The sequence below is a fragment of the Anastrepha obliqua genome, chromosome 5 (genome assembly GCF_027943255.1).
Source record: "Anastrepha obliqua isolate idAnaObli1 chromosome 5, idAnaObli1_1.0, whole genome shotgun sequence".
NCBI classification, from domain to species: domain Eukaryota; kingdom Metazoa; phylum Arthropoda; class Insecta; order Diptera; family Tephritidae; genus Anastrepha; species Anastrepha obliqua.
The window spans coordinates 6,940,516-6,964,178 of NC_072896.1; the positions used below are offsets into that span (position 1 = coordinate 6,940,516).

Sequence of the window (23,663 nt, forward strand, 5' to 3'; positions counted from 1 at the left end):
TAAATCTGCTGCTAAGATCAAGGAATTGGCCGGAGTAAAAGCAAGCCTATCAACTGTTCAGCGTACGATCAGAAATGCAGAACATCTGAAGCGTCTAAAAATCAAGAAAAAAACCCCTTTGAATGCAATACGCAAAGAAAACCGGCTTCAATTCGCGAAAGAATACATGACGTGGACTGTTCAATCTGACACTCGACTAAATGATTGGCGTTCAGTTGTATTTACTGATGAAAAACGTTTTAATTTAGATGGCCCTGATAGATTTCAATGTTATTATCACGATTTGCGGAAAGATGAGCTATATTTAAGTCGCCACCATAGCCGAGAAGGGGGAATAATGGCGTGGGGTGCTATCACGTTTTATGGAACAATTGACTTGGTTTTTATCGATCAAAAGATGAACGGCGATCGCTTCAAAACATTGCTGGAGTTCGTATTTCCAAAATTAAAAGATCTCTTTGGACCAATTCCTTGGATTTTTCAACAAGACAATGCTCCTATTCATAACTCTCGAGTAGTAAAATCTTTTATTTCGAGTCAAAACGTTAATATCATGACCTGGCCACCATATTCTCCAGATCTTAACGTAATTGAAAATGTTTGGGGCTGGCTAACACGGAAGGTATACGAAGGAGAAAACAATACGAAAATAAGGAAACATTAACTGCAGATATTAAACGTGCTTGGAGCGAGATTTCCTTGAACTACATAGATTCCTTGTATCATTCTATGAAGGACCGGATTTATGAAGTTATTACTAACAATTACTGAAATTATTATTTTTTTTTTATTTCAAATAAATCAAATAGTAATTTAAGTTAAAATCCTAATACTTTTCTTATAAAAATTAAAAACCCAAAGTGCGTCTATTCTAATGACCAATAAAAATTCGCTCTATTTTGAGTAGCTTTAAGAAAATGTTTGAAAAACACAATTTTGTTAAATATGTAAAATCATTTGAATATTATATTTAAAGTATCATTAAATAAGAAATGTTTTTGCATATCAACTTCTTTTCTATCGTCCTTTAATAAATAAATATGAAGCAAAGTTGTATGCAACTAAACATGCGTCTAACCTAAGACCAGCAGTGTAGACATAACCGCATCCTCGCTGCCGATTTTGAAAGAAGCCTTCGCAAGTATTGAGAAAGCAGCAAAATGTAAGGGTTTAGAAATAAACGAAACCAAAACTAAAGCGCTAGTTCCAACTACATCGGACTCTGTCAGACAAAATGGGGTCAAATACTAAAAATCGGTGACTATGGTTTCAAAGTAGTGAAAGAATTTCAATACCTTGGGGTAATCATTAATCCTGACAACCAAATTTCTGCACAAATCGGCCTCAACTGCTGCTATTTCTCGCTGTGTCAACACCTAAAGAGTCACCTCCTAGACAGAAAAACAAAGATTTCACAACACTAAACAACGATTGCAAATAAACAGAAACTGCTAATTTTCGAGAGCAGAGTACTGCGAAAAAATTTTGGCACGATATGCGATAAAGGCGAGTAGCGGAAACGCTACAATCATGAACTCGAAAAACTATATGCGCATCCATCTGTGATAACCATCATCATGATCAACAGATTGAGATGGAGAGGTCACATATTGCGGGCTAGCACCGATTACCCACCTCACCAAATACTCTTTGGTAAATGTCACAGACAGAGAAGAAGGGGTCGCCCGCCGCTTAGATGGATAAACGGTGTAGAAGAAGACGCAGGCTTATTGGAATTTCGGACATGGAGGACACAAGCACGAAACCGAGACAATTGGAGGTATATGCTAGAGCAGGCGAAACCCCAAAAGGGGGTTTCTAGCCAACAATGATGATAACTTTTTAACTTTGTTCTTCTTGCTGTTTTACAAAGCCGTAGTATGCATTACTACCGCACTACATTACTACACAGAATCTTCAGTTTCATGGGCATAGGGAATTTTTCCTGGATAACAAAAAGTTGATTTTTATCGCACGGTGTAATAAAGTCTTCTGTATGGCACATTTAAAGAAAGCTGTGCGCTCAAATTTAGCTTCACAGGGTCCGGCACTCGAAGTATAATCAATTAAAAAGGCCATAAATTTAGTTTGGAAAATTACTTTTATGCAATTCAAAGTAAAAAATGTGTGAAAATAATAAAAAATTAAGAATCAATTTACTTTTGCTTGATATGACCACCTTTTGCTTTGACTATGGCCTTGAGATGGTCCAGAAACGAATCGCAAACTGCCAAAATGTGACTTGCCGGTATTTTGGCCCAATGGCGGACAATGGCTTTTTTCAGCGCCTCGAGACTGGTGAATCTTTAATTTGGGCCTTGCTCTCGAAAATGGCCCTAAAAGAATAATCCGTCGGATTCGCGTCTGGTGAATTTGCCATTGGGCCATTGTGTGGACGTTATGAAGTTCGGCACGTTGTTTCTTAGTCATCTCGAGCTTTGTGAGATGGTGCCGCATCCTGTAGAAACAACATCCCGATAATATATCGCATTTACTTTGACGCCAGGCTCGATGAAAACGATTGGAGAGCGTCCATCTGCGGTTACAGCAGCCCAAACCATTACCTGCGGCGGGTGCTGCCTCCTGCCAATCGATGACTCAAACTCTCATATGCACTGTCGGTCAAATAAACCCTATCGTTTTGGGAGTTTACGAATTTCTCAATTTGAAAAATTTTCTCGTCATAAAACTAAATGTTCGGAAGTTGACCGCTTTCGGCCAAGCTAACAACTCTTTCGCTCTCTCGCGTCTGACTTGTTGCTGCTTTGGTGTGAGATCATACGCCTTTTGAATCTTGTAAGGCTTGTCTATGAGATCATTTTTCAGTATGCGGTGGATGCCACGGTCAGATATTTTCAGTTCTTTTGCCATTTGATTGGCACTTCGTCGGGATTTCGCTCAAGTCGCTTCTTCGTTTTTTGAACCATTTCACGTGACATTGCAATCTTTTGATGACCACCTCCATGACGTTTCGCGATGCTACCAATATCATTGCAACGAGTAATGGTGCGATAAACAATAACTTTATTTACTTTAAGATGATCGGGCTCACGAACAATCGCTGGTTTCCAGCCAGATATAACGCAATCACACTATTACGTTTGAAATCCATTACTGATTTTCTTTTTTCGCGTTTACGCTCGGCAAAATGCTTCCGTTCCGCGGGCTTGTAAACAATACTCTGGACTGTCATTTAGCCAAGCAGACCGCTGATGCACCAGCTGCGCGAGCGCTCTGAAGTTGGTTACGCTTCGAGTAAATAAATATTTTTAGCACTGAGCATTTTAACCTGCATAATATCGCCTGCTCGCGTTATCTCCACCTACTAAAATAGAACTAATTTTGTTAATAGAACAATACAACATTTTTGAGTATTTGTGGATAAAAAAGCAAAAACAGTGTGACTCAGTCAAACAACAGTGCCTTATCTCCCAGCGCTTTCCTTATACAGTTATGTAATCTCCATGCGAGTCAATAATCAAAATTAAATGTCAAGGGTAAACGCTGAGTTTCCATGAGACGTTTTTTGATCCAACTTTTAGCTGAATGCAACAGTTGAATGCGACAACTGAATTTCAGCAAATCGCTTTCAACAAAGTTGGTTGCCCGCAAATTTTGTGCCATTCAACTTTCCCCAAGTTTCCTTACATCCTCTACTATGGGTACGTCCATTTTGAAAGTGAAATTATAGCGAGTGGCTTCGTTGACGATTGTTAAAAATATAATATAAATATAATAAAATCAATATAATGAAGTTTTTAAAATGCTAGGAGCATTTCACCAAGTGTTATTATTTCTCATATTCATCCAAAACATGCAAATATTTTTTACTGCATTACTTCTGCCAATGTTTCTGCATTAGTTCCTCTTAGTTTTGTGGTTGGCTTGTGCTCAAAACGAAGGTCTGTCTGTAAGCGCCAACGAATCAAAGTAAACAGCAAAACGGTTAGTAAAGTTTGAAAATTGCCAACGAAAAGCAAACAACCAAAATATTTCAAAGTTACAAATTCGACATAAAATAAAATTTTAAACGTTTTTATTTGCAAATCCGATTAAAATTTTGCATACAGTTTTTTGTCCCAGTTGCTGTTACAACAGTTTTGCCTTCAAAAATATGTAAATTTGTCTTGCAAAGCTCAAATTTTCAGCAGTCGATTCAGTGAAATTTCTCACTTGAATAGATAAATGGCATTCTTTGATAAATGCCGGCAGTCAGTAGGATCCTCTAAATGCACCATTTAAATGCACATTAATTAACACAAGACAGGAAAAGTTGCCAACAGTGTTGGACGACTGATATTTCCGTGGGTTTTCTCTACTCGCAGCATTCAGCTGTTGTGGAATTAATGAAGCATGCATTTGCAATTTCCGTATTTGTTATCTGTTAGATAGGTAGAAATTTCAAACTGTTGTTCCTAGTGGTTCACAACTATTAAAGCGCAAATTATGCTTTTCTTAAAATGGCAAAGACTTGGTAGAAGTAGCCTTAATTAAGCAAAGCACAATTAGAAATGGAAAAGGTTCTTTAGTAAATTTGCGGTTTCTTGTTTGTTTTTTATTTTTTTTTCCAGAAACTTGCTACAATTCTTTCCTACTTCTTTCTAACTGAGCTGTAATATCTTTTGTTCACACCATCTCCTTAAAATTGTTGTGCTTGCTTTTTCTCCAATTTCTATTCTCCTCGAAAGTTCTACAATTGTGGCAATCAGACTGTCATAAATGTCTACAACTTTCGTTATTTAACAAATAAACTCTTTCTAACTTTTACATTCGAATCAGCGCGTAGTTTGGTTATGACTTTGCCATGTGAGTAGATGTGAGTATGGCATGATCTGCTTGAAATACACAATAAGAAAAAAACAATTTTTTTTAATTCTTCGTGGCAGGTCAAATGATTTTATTTTTGTCAATTTTAGTATAAATATGTCGATATATCACTAAACTGTTTATTTTTAAAGTCAAGAAAATGTGTTTATATGGGGAAATATAAGATAACATAGTTATGTAAATCGTAACATGAGATGTTACCAGAGAATGTTAATGAAATCAATACTCACTATGATCTTAACATTAATATTTGGTTGATACTCCGTCCTGCTTAATGACGGTTTTTATGCTGTTAAGCATTGAATCAAATAAAATTGTGTATTTTTGCCGGGAAATCACATCATTTCAAACTTTTTCAAAGATCAAATCTAACTCATTAATTCGAGTAATGTTCTAGGTTTGCTTTCATTCAACTCAACCTTAATTATGTGCCAAAGGGTTAAGATTTTGGCTATTTCCAGGGCATCCCAGTGTTTTTCAGACAAATAATTCTTTACCTAAGAGAGGAAAATCGTTAAAATATAGGGTGGGTCATGTAAAATTTGTTTTTGAATCGGCTATAAAAAAAAAACTAATCAATATTTTTTCAAACTTTTTTTTATTTTGAAGAATGAACATTGTCATTTATGAATGAAAAATAATATCGTTCAAATGACTGCCACGAGTGGCTTTACAGTAAGCCATTCGATCAACCCAATTTTTAAGCACATTTTTGATTGCTTGGGCTCCAATTTCCTGAATGGCAACTTCGATTTCGTATTTTAAAGCATCAATCGTCTCTGGATGGTTCGCATAGCATTTGTCCTTAACGGCTCCCCACAAAAAATAGTCCAACGGGCTTAAATCACAGCTCCGAGGCGACCAATTGATATCAGAATTTTGGCTGATTATTCGGTTTTCAAAAACGGTAGCCAAAAGTTCGAGTGTAACTTTGGCAGTGTAACAAGTTGCACCGTCCTGTTGAAACCAAATGTCGTCCATGTCATCCTCTTCAATTTTTGGAAACAACTCGTTGAGCATGTCACGGTAACGCTCGCCATTTACTGTAACCGCGGCTTCTCGCTCATTTTCGAAAAAAAATGGCCCGATGATGCCGCCAGACCAAAAACCGCACCAAACAGTGACTCGTTGTGGACGCATTTGCTTCTCTACAGTAACGTGTGGATTTTCGGAGCCCCAAATCCGACAATTATGCTTATTGACGTAGCCACCGATGCACACTGGGCCAGAAGACCCGAGTGAGTGGTCAAAACTCTTTTTTCTTAGGAAAAGGCCATAAAACCGATTAAAACCACGTTTATTATAGTTATTTAACTCTATAAATGCGAATCTGAAGTCAAAATTAAAAAATTCAAAATGGCGGATCCAAAATGGCGGACATGAATTTTAAAAAATCCGTATTTTTGCTTCAAACTCAGAATGTAGGGGTTTAGAACAATGCACATTACGAATATAATGTCAACTTTGAGAAATTCAAAATGGCGGATCCAAAATGGCGGGCATAAAATTTAAAAAATCAGTATTTTTGTTTCAAACTCAGAATCAAGGGGTTTAGAACAAAGAAAATACGTCTGTACTCATACACCCAGGATACACCGCGAGGAGGATTCTAGTACGATTTAGTATACCAATTTTTTTTTGTAATTTTTGTAATTTTTAAATTTTTTTGTAATTTTTGTAATTTTTAATTTTTTTTTGTACAATAATTTTTGTAATTTTTAATTTTTTTTTGTAATTTTTGTAATTTTTAATTTTTTTTTTGTTGTAATTTTTGTAATTTTTAATTTTTTTTAATTTGACTTAATTTTTGAATCTGCATTTAAGCTCAATTTATTCAGAATCAGAAGTTTCTTCTTCTGATAGTTCAAGTTCATCTAGAAGTTTGTGAACGTCATTAGACGCAATCATTTCATGATCGCGTTCGGCCTCTGTTTCATCTTCCGATTCATATTCGTCTTCATTTGCACTGGCACTGCTATGATCATTTTCCATATTTTGAGTGTCTAACAAAAGTAACTGTTTAACTTCTGCTGAAAGTGGTAAACGTCTTCTGTTATTAGCTCTAGACAACCTGTTCATACTAGACAGTAATGGATCAGAAGTATCTAGTAATCGATTAAAGAGATCCTATAAGTTTGTTTTCCTATCACATTCACTCTCGCTCAAAATATGACATCGCGAAATGACTTCGTAGTACTGCAAATAGTCGCTCCGCAGTTTTCGTGTACAAAATAAAAACGGGGGTGGGGGCGCACATTGACCGAACGATCTGCTGAGAGTCTCTCACTCTCTGAGGTACTGGACAGTTCTGGATCTTTCTGGAGAAAGTTCAATCTCTGTTTTTGGTCTACTGCGCATTTTATTTTAGTGACTATGAGCTCCTGTGTAAAACTACGAGGCAATTATTTTTCTACTATGACTCTGACTGTTGCGCAGTTAGAGTCATAGCTTGGAGTCCTAGTTTGACTTGTGCGCTATCAGCTCTACTCTGTAGTTGACAATGTTTAACTACATAGTTAGAGCAGAGCATTATTTGGGGTAGTACTGCTGCTCTGAAGTAGTAAATGCAAACACTGAATTAAACTCGATTTTCCCTCGGTAGTTTTGGCTCAAACATTAATGGGTCAGAATTATTTGAGATTTCTCTCACACTAATATCGATATTTCAGACATGTTTATGAAAAGGCGCAAAAAGGCGCATATATGCGTTATTTAATACTTCTTTACGAACAATTTGGCATAAAATTTAACTCATTTGATAGGGGAACTTCGGGGAACTTTGTTTTCAAAGTAAGTCATGTATGAATAAAAAACAGATTTTGTTGATTAAATGTTAAAAAAAAAACTTATTCAACATAAATACACATGGTTTCAATTATAAATTATTTTTTGATATCCATAAAGAAAAGTTATGGACGATAATAACATCTTGAGTAGTATTTTTCACAACAACTTATTGATAAACATTGTTTGAAAGTGTTAAAAATCGAACTAAAACTTTGACTTTGAACTGTTACATAAAAAAAAACTAATTGATAAAAACTAATGAAACTTTATAATTTGGTGTAAAAAATTACTCAAAATAAGATGATGTTATAAATTTCCTGTTTAAATTAAGTCGAAAATTTTTATTTTTGGCCACTCACTCGGGTCTTCTGGCCCAGTGTGCGATGTGAAAATCAGAAAAGAAGAAGAAGACTCACCCCTTTGGAAATAGGTTTTCAATAGTATTAGTAAAATTGGAAGTACACCTCACGATAACCGATGATGATAGATTACCAGATGACGACAAACGTGAGAGTAATTCTGGCTGTGACGCAACAATAAATAAACTAGTAAGAGAACCTCGTTGTATGGAAATTCGCTACTGAAGATCAATGACAATGAAAAAAAATTACAACAATAAAATGAAAACAAATATTTAATTATTACGCCACGAATCAGCTGATTCTGTCAAATTCACTGAAAGCCAGATAGTGATTCCCGGATGTCGCCATAAGCATATTGTTTCGATTACTGGATTAATGAAAAATCTCCTTTCACCTCCCAAACGTACAATGAGGGAATTTTTGTCAATAATTTCATATTCCTTCTAACCAATAAATGGGGAAGTTTTGGAGGATCTTTGCCCAAACCTCTCAAATGCAAGTGAGTAATGAGGTAGTTTTTGTAGAAAATCGCACTTCGCTGCTAAGCGAGCTATGAGCGAGTTTTGCAGAATCATCCCTCAAGCCTATATACACAAACAAATGAAGAGGAACCTCCTAAACAAGCAATTAAAGAGTACTTATAAAAATCTCGTAAGCGTTCAATAGGAAATCACTTTAGCACAGCAGCAAAATTGGTTATTGCGAAGAGATAAGACTAGAACAGCTTTTGGGTTCAACTCTAGAATTTAATTCTGCCAAAATGTTCTTTTTTACAATGAACGAAATTTGTTTTCTATTGCTGAATTGACGAGAAAATATAACGGATCTCTTCTGTTCCTCCAAAACCATGCCGAAAGGAGTACTCTCTTATTCACCGCTTGGGGAAATCTCACTTCAAGTTCAACTGGGAAGGAATCAGTATGAATGTATACTCGTACACATACATGCAAACATATATTATACTAAGCTTTCATGCTAACTAGTGCCTTTGTGTTAGCTCATGCAAGTGAACTTCGGAGAGATACTCGTAGTCCATCTTTCTCATAACTAAAAATTTGCATATTGATGGTCGCATTGAACAAGCATGTACATACATACATATGTACAATCCACATTAAGGCAGGTCGATTTTTTTACATGTCAATAATATTGGTTAAATATAATCTAGAGTTAGCTCGCGCGGAGGAAAAAATAGTTAAAATAATTGTTAATATTTTTTTTTTCAGGAATACCGCAATTTCTTATTATTTTTCGTTCATAGAAATGGAATGACTAATCGGAATATGTTTATATGACTAATAGGCGTATGTTTATTTCCATTGTGTAAAAGCACCGTTCAAAGTCGTATTAAAACTGTAGGTCCCTCCATTTGTGGAAGAATACCAAGACCCACGCCACAAATAGGAGGAAAAGTTCGGCCAAATACCCAAAAAGGGTGTAAACGCCAATTATATATACATATATTATATATATAACACAAGGGCGGCTAATAAGTTTGCTGTCTAAGGTATTTAGTAAAGCAGGACTTTCACAGATATGGTACGATGCATTTATGCCACTGAAAAAATATTTTTAGAATCTTTCTGCAAAATGGTTTTCTACAGCCGTCTTCAACTCAGTGTAGTTCAAAAATCTTCACCTCGTAACTATTTTTTTTTTTTTTGAGCTTAAAAAGAAAAAAGTTCACTAATAACCAGATCAGGACTGTAATGTTGGCTCAATTTCTGTGAATCTTGCAGTTTTTAAGGCGTCCCTCTCGACTCGAGTGCTTTAAATGTGCAGTAATACCAACAGCGCATCAACTGGAAACTTCTCTTCTGTATGGATACCTTACGTGTCTGATCCAGTAAAATAACGTTTCTTGAAGTTCTATTATGCAATTATTACTCAATTACTGAAATTCACTCGCTATCCCTGAAAATGGTAGCTATAATCTTTCACGCCGACTATTCGATTTTAAATTGGTTGCCTTTCGTTGCCTTTCTTCATCCTCTTTTATCCACTACATCGGTGCCTGCTTGGGCAGGTTTCATCAAAGGTACGAATATAGTTGTAAACTGCGTTAAAATCTTTCTGACACAACTCCGAGAAATTCTAACCACTCTCGAATCGTCACTGCCTGTTGAGCGATAAGCAATTGGCGGAAACGAAGATAAAGCAGAAATAGCTAAAAGGCCATCTAAAGCCTGGAATAGTTTATTGACTCGGTTAGTAAAGCGGCCGCCGTGGCCGAACGGGTTGGTGCGTGACTACCATTCGGAATTCAACGTAGGCGAAGGACCAAAATGAAGAAAATGTTTTTCTAATACTGGAACAGCCTCAATACACCCACCACAAATAGGAGGAGGAGGAGGCCAAACACCTAACAGAAGTGTACGGGCCAATTATATATGCATATATGTATAGTAAAGCTCACTTAATTGGGGAAATGAGAAAAAAGTCCTTAGCTTCCAAATGAGTCCTTCTCATATGAATATATAGATTTTTGTTTTATTGCAAAGAATCAGCATCTGCTGAACGCATATCGATACGTCCTAATGTATGGTACATAGTAGGTACTAAATACGTACACTGTGTGCTCCTATAAATAAGGCAAGTAGCTGACATACCACCTAACATATCCATCCGACCTATCAACATGCATAGGATGTACAGTTAGTTAAACGGATATTCATGTAAACTAGCAGACTGGCATGTCTGTGCCCATGGCACTGACAACTTAGCATAAAGAGGTTAGTGTGCTTTTACCGTAAAATCAACTTCATTGTATCAACTCAAATGCTAAATTTGTATGAGTGGCAAAGAATGTTATGTTAATGTGTGTATGCAAATATGACTTGTTACTACATCAATACATACATATGCAGGAGATATTTCAAACGCTATGTATGTGCTGCAAGTGTGACTATAAATAAATGAAATGCTCTGCTAAGTAAAGAACTCCATTTGAGTAGGTACACAGCTTTTAAGTGTGCAGAGAAGTGCAGAAGAAAAGTTATCTTTTTATTAGTTCGAATTTAAATATCCTTGTAAGTTAACACATCTGAATAAGCGAGCTTACTAATAATGCAATATAGGATGGTTTATATACTTGTATAATATAAATTTACATAACCTGCAAATATCTGTATACATGCCAAGGTAGAAAAATAGATTAATATTGTAAAAAATAATTATTTATTATACAGAAGCAAATATTTTTTGAAAGACTTTTAAACAAACATTTTAAGGTATAATGGGTAAGTAATTCACGTCAATATAAAAATTTGTTAATAAGACTCAGGTTGTTCAATAAGCTTTGCTGTTCTATAAGAAAAACACAATTTTATGCTTTGAAATACTATTTATTATTCAATATAGTCTCCCTGAACATCACTACCCTTGTTCCAAAGAGATTCGAATTTATGAATTCCATCGCTGTAGTGAGAATCTGGAAGGGCTGCAAAAAACGCTTCCACATCTGACCTCATAATTTAATGAAAAAGGCTTTCCACGCATGCATTTTTTTATGTCCGGAAACAGAGGGAAGTCGCTAGGAGACAAATCTGGTGAATATAGTGGATGCTCCTACTATTGAAACTTTGAGAGGTTGCATACGTCCAGCATCGTCAAAAATGCGCTAAAAGAAAAGCTGTTTTTAGAAAGGATAACAATAGAAATAAATATAATAAAATTGTATACATTTTTATTAGTACTTAAACTTTATAAAAAAATTTATTTTAATTTTTCTTTACAAAAATTAATATATAAAAAATCACGTGCCTCAAAGTCTCCACGCTCTGAATCATTTCTCCTTGAAATGTAGATGGATCTGTAAAAAGTTAAAAAATTTTTCTAAAAAACAGTTGTAAAGCCGTATTTTTGAATTTCGAAAAATTTTGCAATTTATGGCATTTTAAAAAAAAGTATGCGTTTTACGTCATAAATGTCACACTTTAATTAATATATATTTGAAAATTTTTTTAATAAAAATATCAAAAATCAAATCTATAGAGAAAACACTTTCGAATATTAAAAAAAAACCGCATTGAATAAAATATTAAAAACTGTATGAGTTATCATGCAGACCGTGCCGCAAAAAGTAGTTTCGAGAAAAACGAGTTTAAAGTTTGAGGCACAGGAGCGCGCGAACCGCACTCTACCTATTTAATGGGCTGTAGAAGCTATAATATTGGGAATTTCCGCATGAAAATTTCACAGTATATTCTTAAGGTACTATACTTTCGAAATATCCTAGAAACAAAAAATCGAAATTTCTGGATGCTTGTAACCGCTTAATTCAGGGATTTTTGTCAAAATGATCTTGTGACACGTTGCGTTGTCCTGATGAAAATAGTTTTTTCTTTTGCAAACTGGGTCTTTTTTCATGAATTCTTTTCTTCAACTGCTCTAAAAGGTTACAATAATGATCGTAATTTATTGTTGTACCAGTTTGTAAGTAATCCACAAACGAAATTTCTTTTGCATCCCAAAAAACCGATGCTAACACCTTAGCTCTTTATCGTTTTGTTTTGATTTAAAAAAAACATTTTAACGCCTTTTCGTCTCTCACAGTGGGCTTTTTTTACCCTTTATCTGACAAACACCTAAAATATTCTATTAAAAAAGGAATTAGACGGTTAAAAGGCTCTACAAATATATTCCTTGGAAAATTTTACTATGAGCGGTTGATATAGCCTATTCTCGATTCGCTTCTAAAGTTATTTCCATAATAATCAATTATTCCAATGCTGCTTCCAATTTGAAAACAGTTTTCATAGGCTTATTTGGGCTACAGTTCCTGCGGGTTTTCTTTCATCCCCTCAGTCGTCTCAAAAAAAAAAGCATAACGTGCATGACGCTCAATAGATATTCGAGAGAGACATCAGTTGCTATGCCCCTACGATGAGTGTGCGAAATTTTCGAGTTCCCGTAGCCTATCACATTTTCTACATTTGGGGAAATGATGAGATGCAGAATTTCATATATAATACATTAAAAAAAAAAAAAATAAATAATTGGCGCGTACACTTCTGTTAGGTGTTTGGCCGAGCTCCTCCTCCTATTTGTGGTGTGCGTCTTGATGTTGTTCCACAAATGGAGGGGCCTACAGTTTCAAGCCGACTCCGAACGGCAGATATTTTTATGAGGAGCTTTTTCATGGCAGAAATATACTCGGAGGTTTGCCATTGCCTGCCGAGGGGCGACCGCTATTAGAAAAATGTTTTTATTAATTTTGCTTTCACCGAGATTCGAACCAACGACCTCTCTGTGAATCCCGAATGGTAATCACGCACCAACCCATTCGGCTATGTATAATACATTACTCAATTAAATTTGGTATGGGGAAATTCACAGAGTAAATGCACCAAACAATGGCTTGTTTACAAAGTATGTATGTGTATGTATATATGTATGTATACATATAGCACAGTAAGAGTATTCAGCAAAGTGACTATTTAATGAATAGGTAAATCACTATTTACTAAACGCACAATTTCATACAGATGCCACTATTGCAGAATGGGGCCATTGTATCCATTTGAATTAATTATTTAGTTGTGCTTTTCGAGTCTGTACAAACAGTTGGTTGAGTGTGTATGTGTATGTATACGAGTATGTCTAAAATTTATAAGCTCTTCTACCTCAAGTATTTATTATGCAAGTAACTCCAAGCAATTGAAGCATGCGAAATAAATTCATTAACGGATTACAATGCCCGAAACTATATTTTTAGCGAAGTCCCATGAGACAGGACATTTAATTTGGAAGACATTTGGAATTATTTCCTTACAGCAGTTTAAGATTTATGGGGAGCATTAGCAAAATTAATGGAAGGAAACTTCGTGGATGCAATTTAACATTATTTACTTAAATTTTTTGGGCAAATGAGTAAAGATATCCAGCATTAGAAGTAAGAAAACAAATTTAATATTTTTGGCAATGAAATTTATATAGAATTATTTAATTAGGCAGAATTATTTAGAATTGGCCGATTTAGATCCATGGTTTAAAAATGTGCCGAAAATGTTTTTTTTTTATGTTAAAGCACTGCAGTTTATTTTGTTTTAAGAAATTCTTAAATTTTAATGATATAAAGCTAAACTTAACAAAAAAAGAGGTTGTCTGTAAAGTCGGTTTACTGACGATAGTTTAACGTGACAACGTCATAAGAAAATATTGATGGAATGGTTGCAATTTTCAAAACAAAATTTTAATTTTATTTGTTTGATAGATATTTTGTATGGATATAGAGGAGGAGGTAAATGGAATTGCAATGAAATAGGTCAAGTTACATTTACACAAACGTGAAAAATGACGAAACATTTATCAAATTCATGAAAGATATCTTCAATTTCGATTGTGCATCAGACGTTAATAAGTCAACAACACTAAGAGGCATCATCATCGATTTGCCTTTTTCAAGACACTTTACACTCGAAACACTCCCTTTCATTTCCTACTTTTTCTATCATCGTCCTATTCTCAACAGAGAAATGGTTCATTACCATGCACACAGGAAGAAGGCATATGCAAATACAAGTATGTGAATTTATATACAAATGCGCACATACATACATATACATACATATATATGCTCACTCAAGTAGAACAGAGCCAGATGTCGAACGTTGCCGAACGCGAGGGCCGATTGTGCTCTTTGTCGTTCGTTCCGCGCTCTCGCTTGCAGTTCAAGCACATTAGCTTACATTTGCTTGCGTACGGAATAGATTCGTATATTTGATATGTCCATATGACTTGTATGCATCTTTACATATAGATTTGTTCTTTTTGAAAATTGCGCGAAATTGTATATGTACATATATGCATGTTTATATACATATATTAGTATACAACATATCTTATAAGGTATATGGTAAATATTACAATACCATACATTTTTTCCTTCATATATAATAAAAAAATTAATAATAATAACATTAAAACAACAGGTATTATTAACAAACTTGGTTTTATTTTAAATTCTTCAAGTAAATAAAATTAATAATAATCAATAAGAAGGCATATGCAAATACAAATACGTGAATTTATATAAGTACATATGCGCATATACATACATATATACGCTCACTGAAGTAGGAGAGAGCAAGATGTCGAACGTTGCTGTTCGTTTGCTTTGTTCGTTCCGCGCTTTCGCTTGCAGTTCATTCAAGGTAACGGCAATGAGCAAGGTAACGACAAATGAGCAAGGTAACACTAATGAGCAAGGTAACGACACATTTTTTCGTGCGTGCAGCCGGCTAAATCGAATTATAAGACGTTATCACGTCAAAATCAAAAAGGACAAAATATAAATATAGAATTAAAAGTTCTACCTCTTTAATGTGCCAAAAATGTTTTATAATACTTTTTTTTATATCAAAGCAATACAAGTTTAGTATAAAGCAGCAATCGAGTTTATTTTAAAACAGCATTCCTCTAACTTCTTCTGCTAAAACAACAACAACAGCATTTTAAAACTAAATTAATTTTTTGTTCGTTTCAAAAAAATCGTCATCAAAATGGCCTTTTACTCTATTTATTGATTTTCAAGACAATTTCCGGTTTAACATTTCACATATTTTTTGTTTTTTTTACTCTCTTGCACACGTCCTCAGTCAGTTCTCCGCTTCCTTGAATTTCCCTGCTCTGTTTGCTTATTCTGACAAATTTTTGTGCACTCTCCCCAAAGGAACCAACAAAAGCATATTAACAAACAAAGGCACGCAGCCAGTTTCTATTTAAAACACAGCATGGAATATATACATTCATATGTCAATACATATACACAAGCACAGGCGCTTGTGTCCGCATATTGACGGTTTGTGTATCGTGCAAAATGTAAACATAAAAAGCAGTTAAAAATGGAATTTACCTTTTACACATCGCTCAAGCTTCTCCTTCCTCTCCACAATACCCATATTCACTCACATGTTGATGGAGCATTTTCCTGCTATTTGTACTTTTCGTACACCTGTTCTGTTATGTGTCTATGGAGAAATTCTATGCAACAATGCATGAGAGTGAGTGTGCCAATAACGATTACAGCGTGTTGTCAGTGCGTAACTGACACTCCGGAGGATTTATTGTCTAAATAAAAGTGTGTGCCAGTCGAATGAGATGCAAGTAGTTTCGATTTAACATAAATTAAATTAAACTAGACTGGATTCTATTAAAATATACATATAAGTAAAAAGCTTAGCTTAGACTTAAGGGCTTACAGATGCACACTTCGATTAAAGGCTCGTAATTGAGCACGAGTGAAATTTTAATACTTTTTATTCAGCGGTGACATATAGACTATCTACAGCTTTCTTCTATTCTATTTATTTGAGAGGCTTCGACACATATTTCTGTTGCAATCTTCAAAGATCATATGAAAGAGCCGTGTACTCCATAAGCGAACTGCAGGCGCTTAATATAATTCCCTCATAATTTGCTTGTAAATATTATATTTTGTAATTTCGAACGAAGACTGTGAAGCTAAGAGAGAGAGAATTTCTAACGAAGTATGGCCTCCTACTTAATGAGTTTCGAAGCATCTTTTAAGCTAATACAAAATTTAGATTTTATTTCTACTTTAAAATTGTTGCTGTTTCGACTAGCAGCAAGCATTACGAATCAATCTCCTCTTAACCAGATATATACTAGTTGAAAAGAGGGCGCAAAAGTTCAGATTTTTAGAACATTTAACATTGTCTTCTTTGGACTATTTGTGTGTTTTTAGATATTCATTAACAGAAACAAATTTAACCTATTACTTGTGGAGAGTTGAAAAAGAACGCGAACTAGTCGTAGTTCTAGGTTCACCAGAATAGTTTTAGTTCCAAGCCAGTCGACTTAGTTGCAAGTAATATCCCGCACCAGAGAAGTGCATTGGTCCCGACACTGTTGCCATTCTTTCGAATTTACATAGCTATTTCACCTTTCTTCTTCTTTCCATATAAACACCACCTGTGTTTGTTTTGTCGACAGTATATGTCGATGGCACTGTCGATTGTGCTATTCACCAACTTATGTTAACTAACACTGAACAGCTGTTTTCTTCTATTTATTCAAACTGATAGAGAGTGGCATCTTTGTAAAATTAAATGTCAAAATGAGCGACTAACACAAAGAAAAAGAACAAGAAACATACTAGCCAAGCTGTTAGATTCAATTTTAAGTGTTTTTTACCAATTATATTTGCATAAAGTAAGTACAATAAAATAACTGTTTATTTGAATTTATTCTTTTATTAATACTTTTTGTATATTGCTTTAGGATGACATCGACAGCTACTAAAAGAAACCGTGCCACACTCTAGCAGCTAAATCGTATGCTTGACTACCTAATGGAAGTCCCGTGTCTAGCAGGATCTAGGTTCCACAGCCTCCATGGTAAGTTCGAATGCGACAAAAAGTGGAGCGAGCTAGCAACAAAGTTAAATAGTCTGGGTGGAGCAGTGAAGACAGCCAATCAATGGCACACGGTAAGAAAATATTGTGTTATTACTTAAAAGTAGAGAGATGTTAATCATTTCCCTAAAAAGGTATGGCGGGACTTAAAAAGCCGCACCAGCATCAAAGCACGAAATCGGCGAAGGCAACCAGCTTTATCTGGAAACAGGCCTATCAGTGAGGAGCCCCTAACGGAATTCGAGAGGCGGGTGTCTGCTCTTATAGGGGAAGAATATATGAATGGGCACGATTCAACAGCTGAAAATATTCCACTAGAGGAGGTAAATTGCATGAAGTGTATGTTTGAAAGTGTAACTTACTGGTGTGTAAATTTTTAGGTAATCCAAATGGGTATCGAAGTGGAAGATGAAAGCATGATTTCGGAAGCCCCGTCGCCTTTACGGACGCCACTTGCAGAAAATTTCACGCTGAGGTCAGGTAATTCGCACATCTCAGACAGGAGAACACCATGGGCGAACTTGAAAAGAAAGCGCATGGAAGAAGACGGTGATGCTCGGAAGAAATTTTTGGAAATAGCAGAAAAACAGGCAGATGCACTAAAGGTAATTTCTTTTGAACTTTATGTAAAATAATTTTTTTATACCATTTGTCCATTGGTGATTGTTTTTTAATAGATGCTAGCCCAGTCGAGTGTAGAAACCGTAGAAGTCGCGAAACAACAAGCAGATGCTTTAAAGGTAATTTATTTTCAACACATAAAAGTGGCATTTTATTAATTGTTCTTGCTATTTTTTAATAGATCTTAGCCGAAAGCAGCTCTGCAAGTGCCCAGGCGAATAAAATGATGGCGGAGGCAATAGCCGTATTGGGGAATGGTTTAAGCGCTACCGCGGAAGCATTCAACAATCTAACGCCAATCATAAGCCAAATACTCAAAGGACATACTCGCGCTTTTTAAATAAGTTTTTGATCATATAATTTCACAGTTTTGATTAAAATCACTAATTCTTCTTTATCGTTTGATTTAACAACACCAAAATTATTGTCGTTTAGATTGCGATAATCGACATCGTAACCAAACAGCTGATTTTGTCTTGTCGATTTTCGTAATGAAATGGGTTACTGAATAGCAAAATCGTAAAAATTGTGGTTAAGGAAAGATAACAAAGCGAATATCGATAAAATGTGTTAGTGAATCGCACCACTGGTGAATTTTCTAGGAACTGTCAATTGTATGTTTGTTTCGAAGGCTCTGAATTAATACTAAATTCGACGGATGAGATCTACCATGCTCGGTATTCCTTTTTCGGTAGTTCCAAATCAGTGTTAAATTTGACAAAATGTATGTAATGGTAGCACAAAATTAGTCATCCAATTTTGTTTTTGAATAACTTTTATGAAATAAAAAAACAAAATGATTTTGAGCGATGGAAACCTTTATTTTGACTTTTAAGTGCTCCATTGCTTGTCTGTTTGTATATTGCAGCTATCCAAATCATAAGTCTGAAGTATAATTGATGGTAACCCCATTTGCATAAATTATAAATTATGGGGTAGGATGATTAATTTTGCGCCACCTTGTAACTACACTATAGTTGCTGCAATAGTCCAAAAGGTTGAGCTTTAGTGTACCATTCAATTTTCAAAATTTTTCATTCTTTTTATAACTTCTTTAGGTTTTCCTATCGGACTGCAATTGAGCTACCCCGTCATCGGCATTCCCCTGACTGTTGTTAAAGGAGTATTGCACAACTTATTTCCCTGGAAAGCGCAGAAAAGATGGAGCTCTAAATCTTCATGTTCTATTTTGATAACCATTTTGTCACAGTACAATAAATAGAAGACCCTGAAAGTCCTGAGGACTCCATCCCATTCAATTTCCAAACTCGTAGCTGTGTTTCCCGGTCGTTCGACAATCGGCACACATGCGAAAAAGCTAGGGTTACCATTTCATTCCCATTACAGAAGCTGTGGGGACCTTTTCGAGAAGGAGACTGTTCAGCACCTCCTCTGTAAATGTCCGGGTTTGGCAGTTATACGATTAAGTTCACTGGGTGCTACTTTCTTTGCAAGCCTGGGGCAGTGCGCCAACTCAAATCTCATAAATTTTCTCCATTACCTCAACAGGTCAGACTGGCTGTAGATTTGTGCGTGTTGGTGGTCACATAATGGTATCAAAAAGGCGCTTACAGAGTGTCAGAGTGGTACTTCAACCATTTCACCCACCCACCTACTTGAACAACTTAATTGAAGTTTATGTTTTATCGAAGTATCGAGTATTTACTGGATCCGAAGCTTCGTTCTTCAGTTTCCAAATAGTAGCTATCCCCACAAAAAAAAAAAAAGAATTGCAAAGGAAAGCTAAACTTGCACTGAAAAGCTGGCCCTTTGTCAATTAAAATTCATTATAAAGGCAGAATTAACACAAAACTCCTAACTGTATCACAAAAATCCAAATTAATATGGCTTTAGTGCAAACTTTGCTTGCCTTTGTAAAGTCTCACCCCCATCTTTATCATCTCAGAAAAACTCATATGTAAATATATTTGCGTGCAAAATTTAATGTTTCGTAATATGTTGCTGCACACCGAAGATTAATTTAACTTCTGCTTACTAATGCAACAATGAAAGGTGGGATGAAAGAAAAAAAATATGAAAATGAAAGGAAACTGCCTTTCTTACTCGTCAGTTCGTCAGCACAAAAGACAATGAAGCGAAGCATACCACTCATTTGTTTGTGTACTAAAATTTAAATTTCGCGAAGAGTTTGCTTACCACTTGGCTGCTCCATTACTTTTTCGTACATCCTTCGCAACATCTGTCATGAAAATTAATAAATTTTGAGGCTTTCCACAATGCATACTGAAAACACATGACTGCCCGACCGACTGGCGTATTTTATTTCACTTACAGTCTGTCTAGTAGAAGCGTGACCGCCATAACTTGGAAACTATTTTAACCAATTCCATCCTAACAAATTGCATTGTATGGGTTTGTTGTATTTATAAAACGCAGTATATCCAATAAAATGTACCGAGCCGTATTTTGTGTTAATTTCTGCGCAAGTTGTGGTTCCAAATCAGCCGAATATGCTTTGATAACTGTTTGAGCGTCCATATTTGTTTTTCTGTGAGTTTTTGCTTAACTATCATCCAAATATTTTCAATATGGTTGGCATCAGGCGATCCAATATTTCAATCCCATTTCTCTGTTTCCATACTACACCTTCGGCTTCGATGCGTGGGCTCGCTATCTCCTTGCACATAAAATCCAAGGTTGGTTAGCTCTTCGAAATATCTTCACAGCTGACAGTAAGAATGCTTTTTGGTAAATTTTGTTTATCAAAACTGCATTCAAATTGGCGGTAAACGCAAAAAAACGGCCAAATCCTATTTCGGAGAAGCAGCCACAAACATGAATCTGTACTGAGTGCTTAATAATTCGTTAAAGTTGTCAAATATCAGCAGTACACTAGAGCCGGTGTATGCCACTATTCGCTCAAAAGAAAGATACATCCGTGAGTATTACGCTCTGAATTTGCCTTAGTCATGCAAGTATTTTTTTTTTACGATGATAAGTAGAGCAGTAGTTTTTTCAATGAGCTCCGGAATTTGTGGTCTTCTGCAAGTAAACGTCCTCGAATCGTATTTTTGGATACATTGGCACCATTTTTCATTAAAACTGCTTCAGTTCCACGCAGCAATAAGTTCGGCTTTGTCACATATAAATCGATGATCTGATCTTGCTTTGAAGGGGTATTTTTTAAGGCTTGGGACCCTGGCTACTCTGGAGTGGAGGGAAATGAAAAAGTGGATGAGTGTGCAAGGAAAGTCTATGAGCTCGACCTTCAGCGAGTGGTAGAGAAGATAAGCATTCCTGTGATTGTCACAGGAAGCGTAATCGCAGAAATCAATAGAAAAGTGGTTTCTAACTACTAACTGCGGGGTCTCCTAAGCGCTCTAGTCAAAATTGCATCCTAAAAGGACAAACTGTCTGCTTGGATTCAACAGATCAACTGCCAGCGTCCTCAAAGGTGTTATAACGTGTCACTGCACTATTGGCATCCTAGCCAGTAGAATGAGTGTACCTCACCATGATTTCTGCAGGTGTGAATGTCCTGCACTTCAAAGAATGGAGGGACTAGTTACCTTCTTAAATGAATCTAAGTGGTTTAAGCAACTCAGTTAGAACTGGAAATCAAATGCAGGATCACAATGCGTTCCAGGGCCACCGACTGTCTTGCCTTAGACAACTAACCTGGCTGACCTAACCCAACAAACTGCACAACGAGTATTGCGAAACGGAACTGTAAGTAAGCGGTCACGCTTCTATTAGACAGACTGTATATGTGGTATTAATGTGAGTGGTGTGGTATGAAATGCTTTCAGGTAATAGGCACTCGACTTTTTCTGCCTAAACCGGATGTTGTTGCTCACAAATACAATAATAAGCAGGTACTCGGAGAAAACACAACAGGAGAAAGAGGCAGAAAAATTTATATAAAGCGAAATTAAAAAAAAAAAAATTAAAAATGTGCTAAAGAAATAAGAAAAATGCTAAAAAAGAACGATGCTAAGTATGGCAAAGTTGAATTGCATTACAGATAGTACTTATGTATGTATGTACTCGTATGTATATGTAAATACACATAATATAATTTAATTGTGGTATGTATTTTGCTGATGTTATTCTACAACTGGAGGGACTAGAGCTTTTCGCTGACTCCAAGTAGGAGATGATTTTGACAAGAAGCAGAGAAAGTCTCAGATGTTTGCCATTAACTGCCAAGGAGCGACCGCCCCTTCTACCAATTGATGTTTCATATCCACAGTGGATTGCGAACCCAGACCCTCTGAATGATAGTCACACGCAAGCTCATTCAACTACAGCGCCCACCAAATTTCATTATAGGATAAAGAGAGAGACAAAGTTGAAAATGTAAGTGGTTGTAAAAAAGCCTGCCGCAAAGTGAAAAGTTTGAAATATTAGTAAGCACGAGTATACCCCACTTGAGTGGCTGTAAAGTTTTACAAGTTGTACCTTGCCCCTCAAAGTGTACTATATCACGCGCATCTGTGCTAATATATCCCCGATTCAACAAATATTGTACAAACAAGAAACTTTTCTTACGCGCAGGGTTAGGTGAGTTTAAGCAAAATTACATCAGAAAGGTTCGTGGATGTTGATGAATTTGCAAGCACATTTCATTTTCCTCACATATACCTCTCACACTTGTTAGCATCCACACACGCACTAACACACAAACCATCAGTGGCATCTCACAGAATAAACTCAATGCTGTATGGTGGAATTACATGCGAATAGGAATTTGCACCTAAACTAACATTCGTCATGTGTCAGAATTTACAAAATAAGCCGCTTTTAATTTGAACAAAGTTGGGAGCATCAAAAAATCATTCGAAACGGCGTTGTCAATTGGCCCTCTAGAAGTTGCGATCTGACTTCATTAGACAATTTTTTTGTGGAGCATCATTAAGTATAAATATTGCGTCAAACACGTAGAAATGGACCGAGTGTATAAACATGACATTGAAGTTGCAATTGGTGTGATAAGCGCTCAACTAGCACCCAAATGTACTGAAAATTGGTCTGACAGAACGGACTACCGCAAAATCAGCCGCGCAAGTCATTTGAATAAAATTGTACTTCACGTTTAATGGCAAGACTTACACGTACTAATCAAAAATGCATTGCAAAATATGCTTGCGATTATTTTTATTTATAGCCGAAGTAAAATTAATTCCATACGCCAGCTGTGCCACTCCGTACCTGCATCCGATTGTGACTAGCAATTTGGCTTTTATTTTTTATTTTATGTCTTCATCACTTGGCATGCTGCAAATGTATTCTTTGAATTGGGGCGCAGATTTTATAGTACAACATTTTCTGTTCCATTTTCTTCTTTTATTTTTTATGGCTTTTCACTTGCGGTACATTTACCCGACCCATTCGTACATTATTTTTCAATCTTTCTTGCATCACTCCCTTTGATCCATTTTTATGTTTTTTATTTGGCTGTGAGTTTATTTGTACTCGCGCATTTACCTTTAATAAAAATTTGTAAGATGGTGAGCGAAAATGTGTGATTGTTTTGTGGGTAGAAACATATAAATAATAAATAAATTACCATTTGAAAAGTGCGATTTCCGGAGCATAAAATGAATTGTGTTGAGTTTTATTATTCCTTGTTGTACACATTCAGGTGCAAATAAATGAATCGAGTTCAAGTACTCTTAAAAATCCTAGAGAAAAAAAAAAACACTTTACGTCAGAAAATATTTGTTAT

General features: G+C 35.7%; 2 protein-coding genes across 2 annotated transcripts in view; both read left to right on the plus strand.

The window, feature by feature from the left end:
- Window positions 1-23,663, plus strand: part of LOC129249491 (uncharacterized) — an 88,926-nt gene that overhangs the window by 24,594 nt on the left and 40,669 nt on the right. The gene's annotated exons all lie outside the window — the stretch shown is intronic.
- LOC129249492 (uncharacterized) lies at window positions 17,577-18,535 on the plus strand. Its single transcript, XM_054889342.1, has 4 exons — window positions 17,577-17,676; window positions 17,734-17,958; window positions 18,031-18,093; window positions 18,156-18,535. Exons 1-4 carry the CDS (start codon window positions 17,632-17,634, stop codon window positions 18,312-18,314), a joined length of 492 nt encoding a protein of 163 aa, XP_054745317.1. The 5' UTR covers window positions 17,577-17,631; the 3' UTR covers window positions 18,315-18,535.

Bases quoted from the DNA above. Each gene is read 5' to 3' on its own strand.
- LOC129249492 (XM_054889342.1), top strand. From the start codon at position 17,632: ATGAATGGGCACGATTCAACAGCTGAAAATATTCCACTAGAGGAG. The intron at 17,677-17,733 runs GTAAATTGCATG...GTAAATTTTTAG, and splicing joins AAAATATTCCACTAGAGGAG to GTAATCCAAATGGGTATCGA. The intron at 18,094-18,155 runs GTAATTTATTTT...ATTTTTTAATAG, and splicing joins AACAAGCAGATGCTTTAAAG to ATCTTAGCCGAAAGCAGCTC.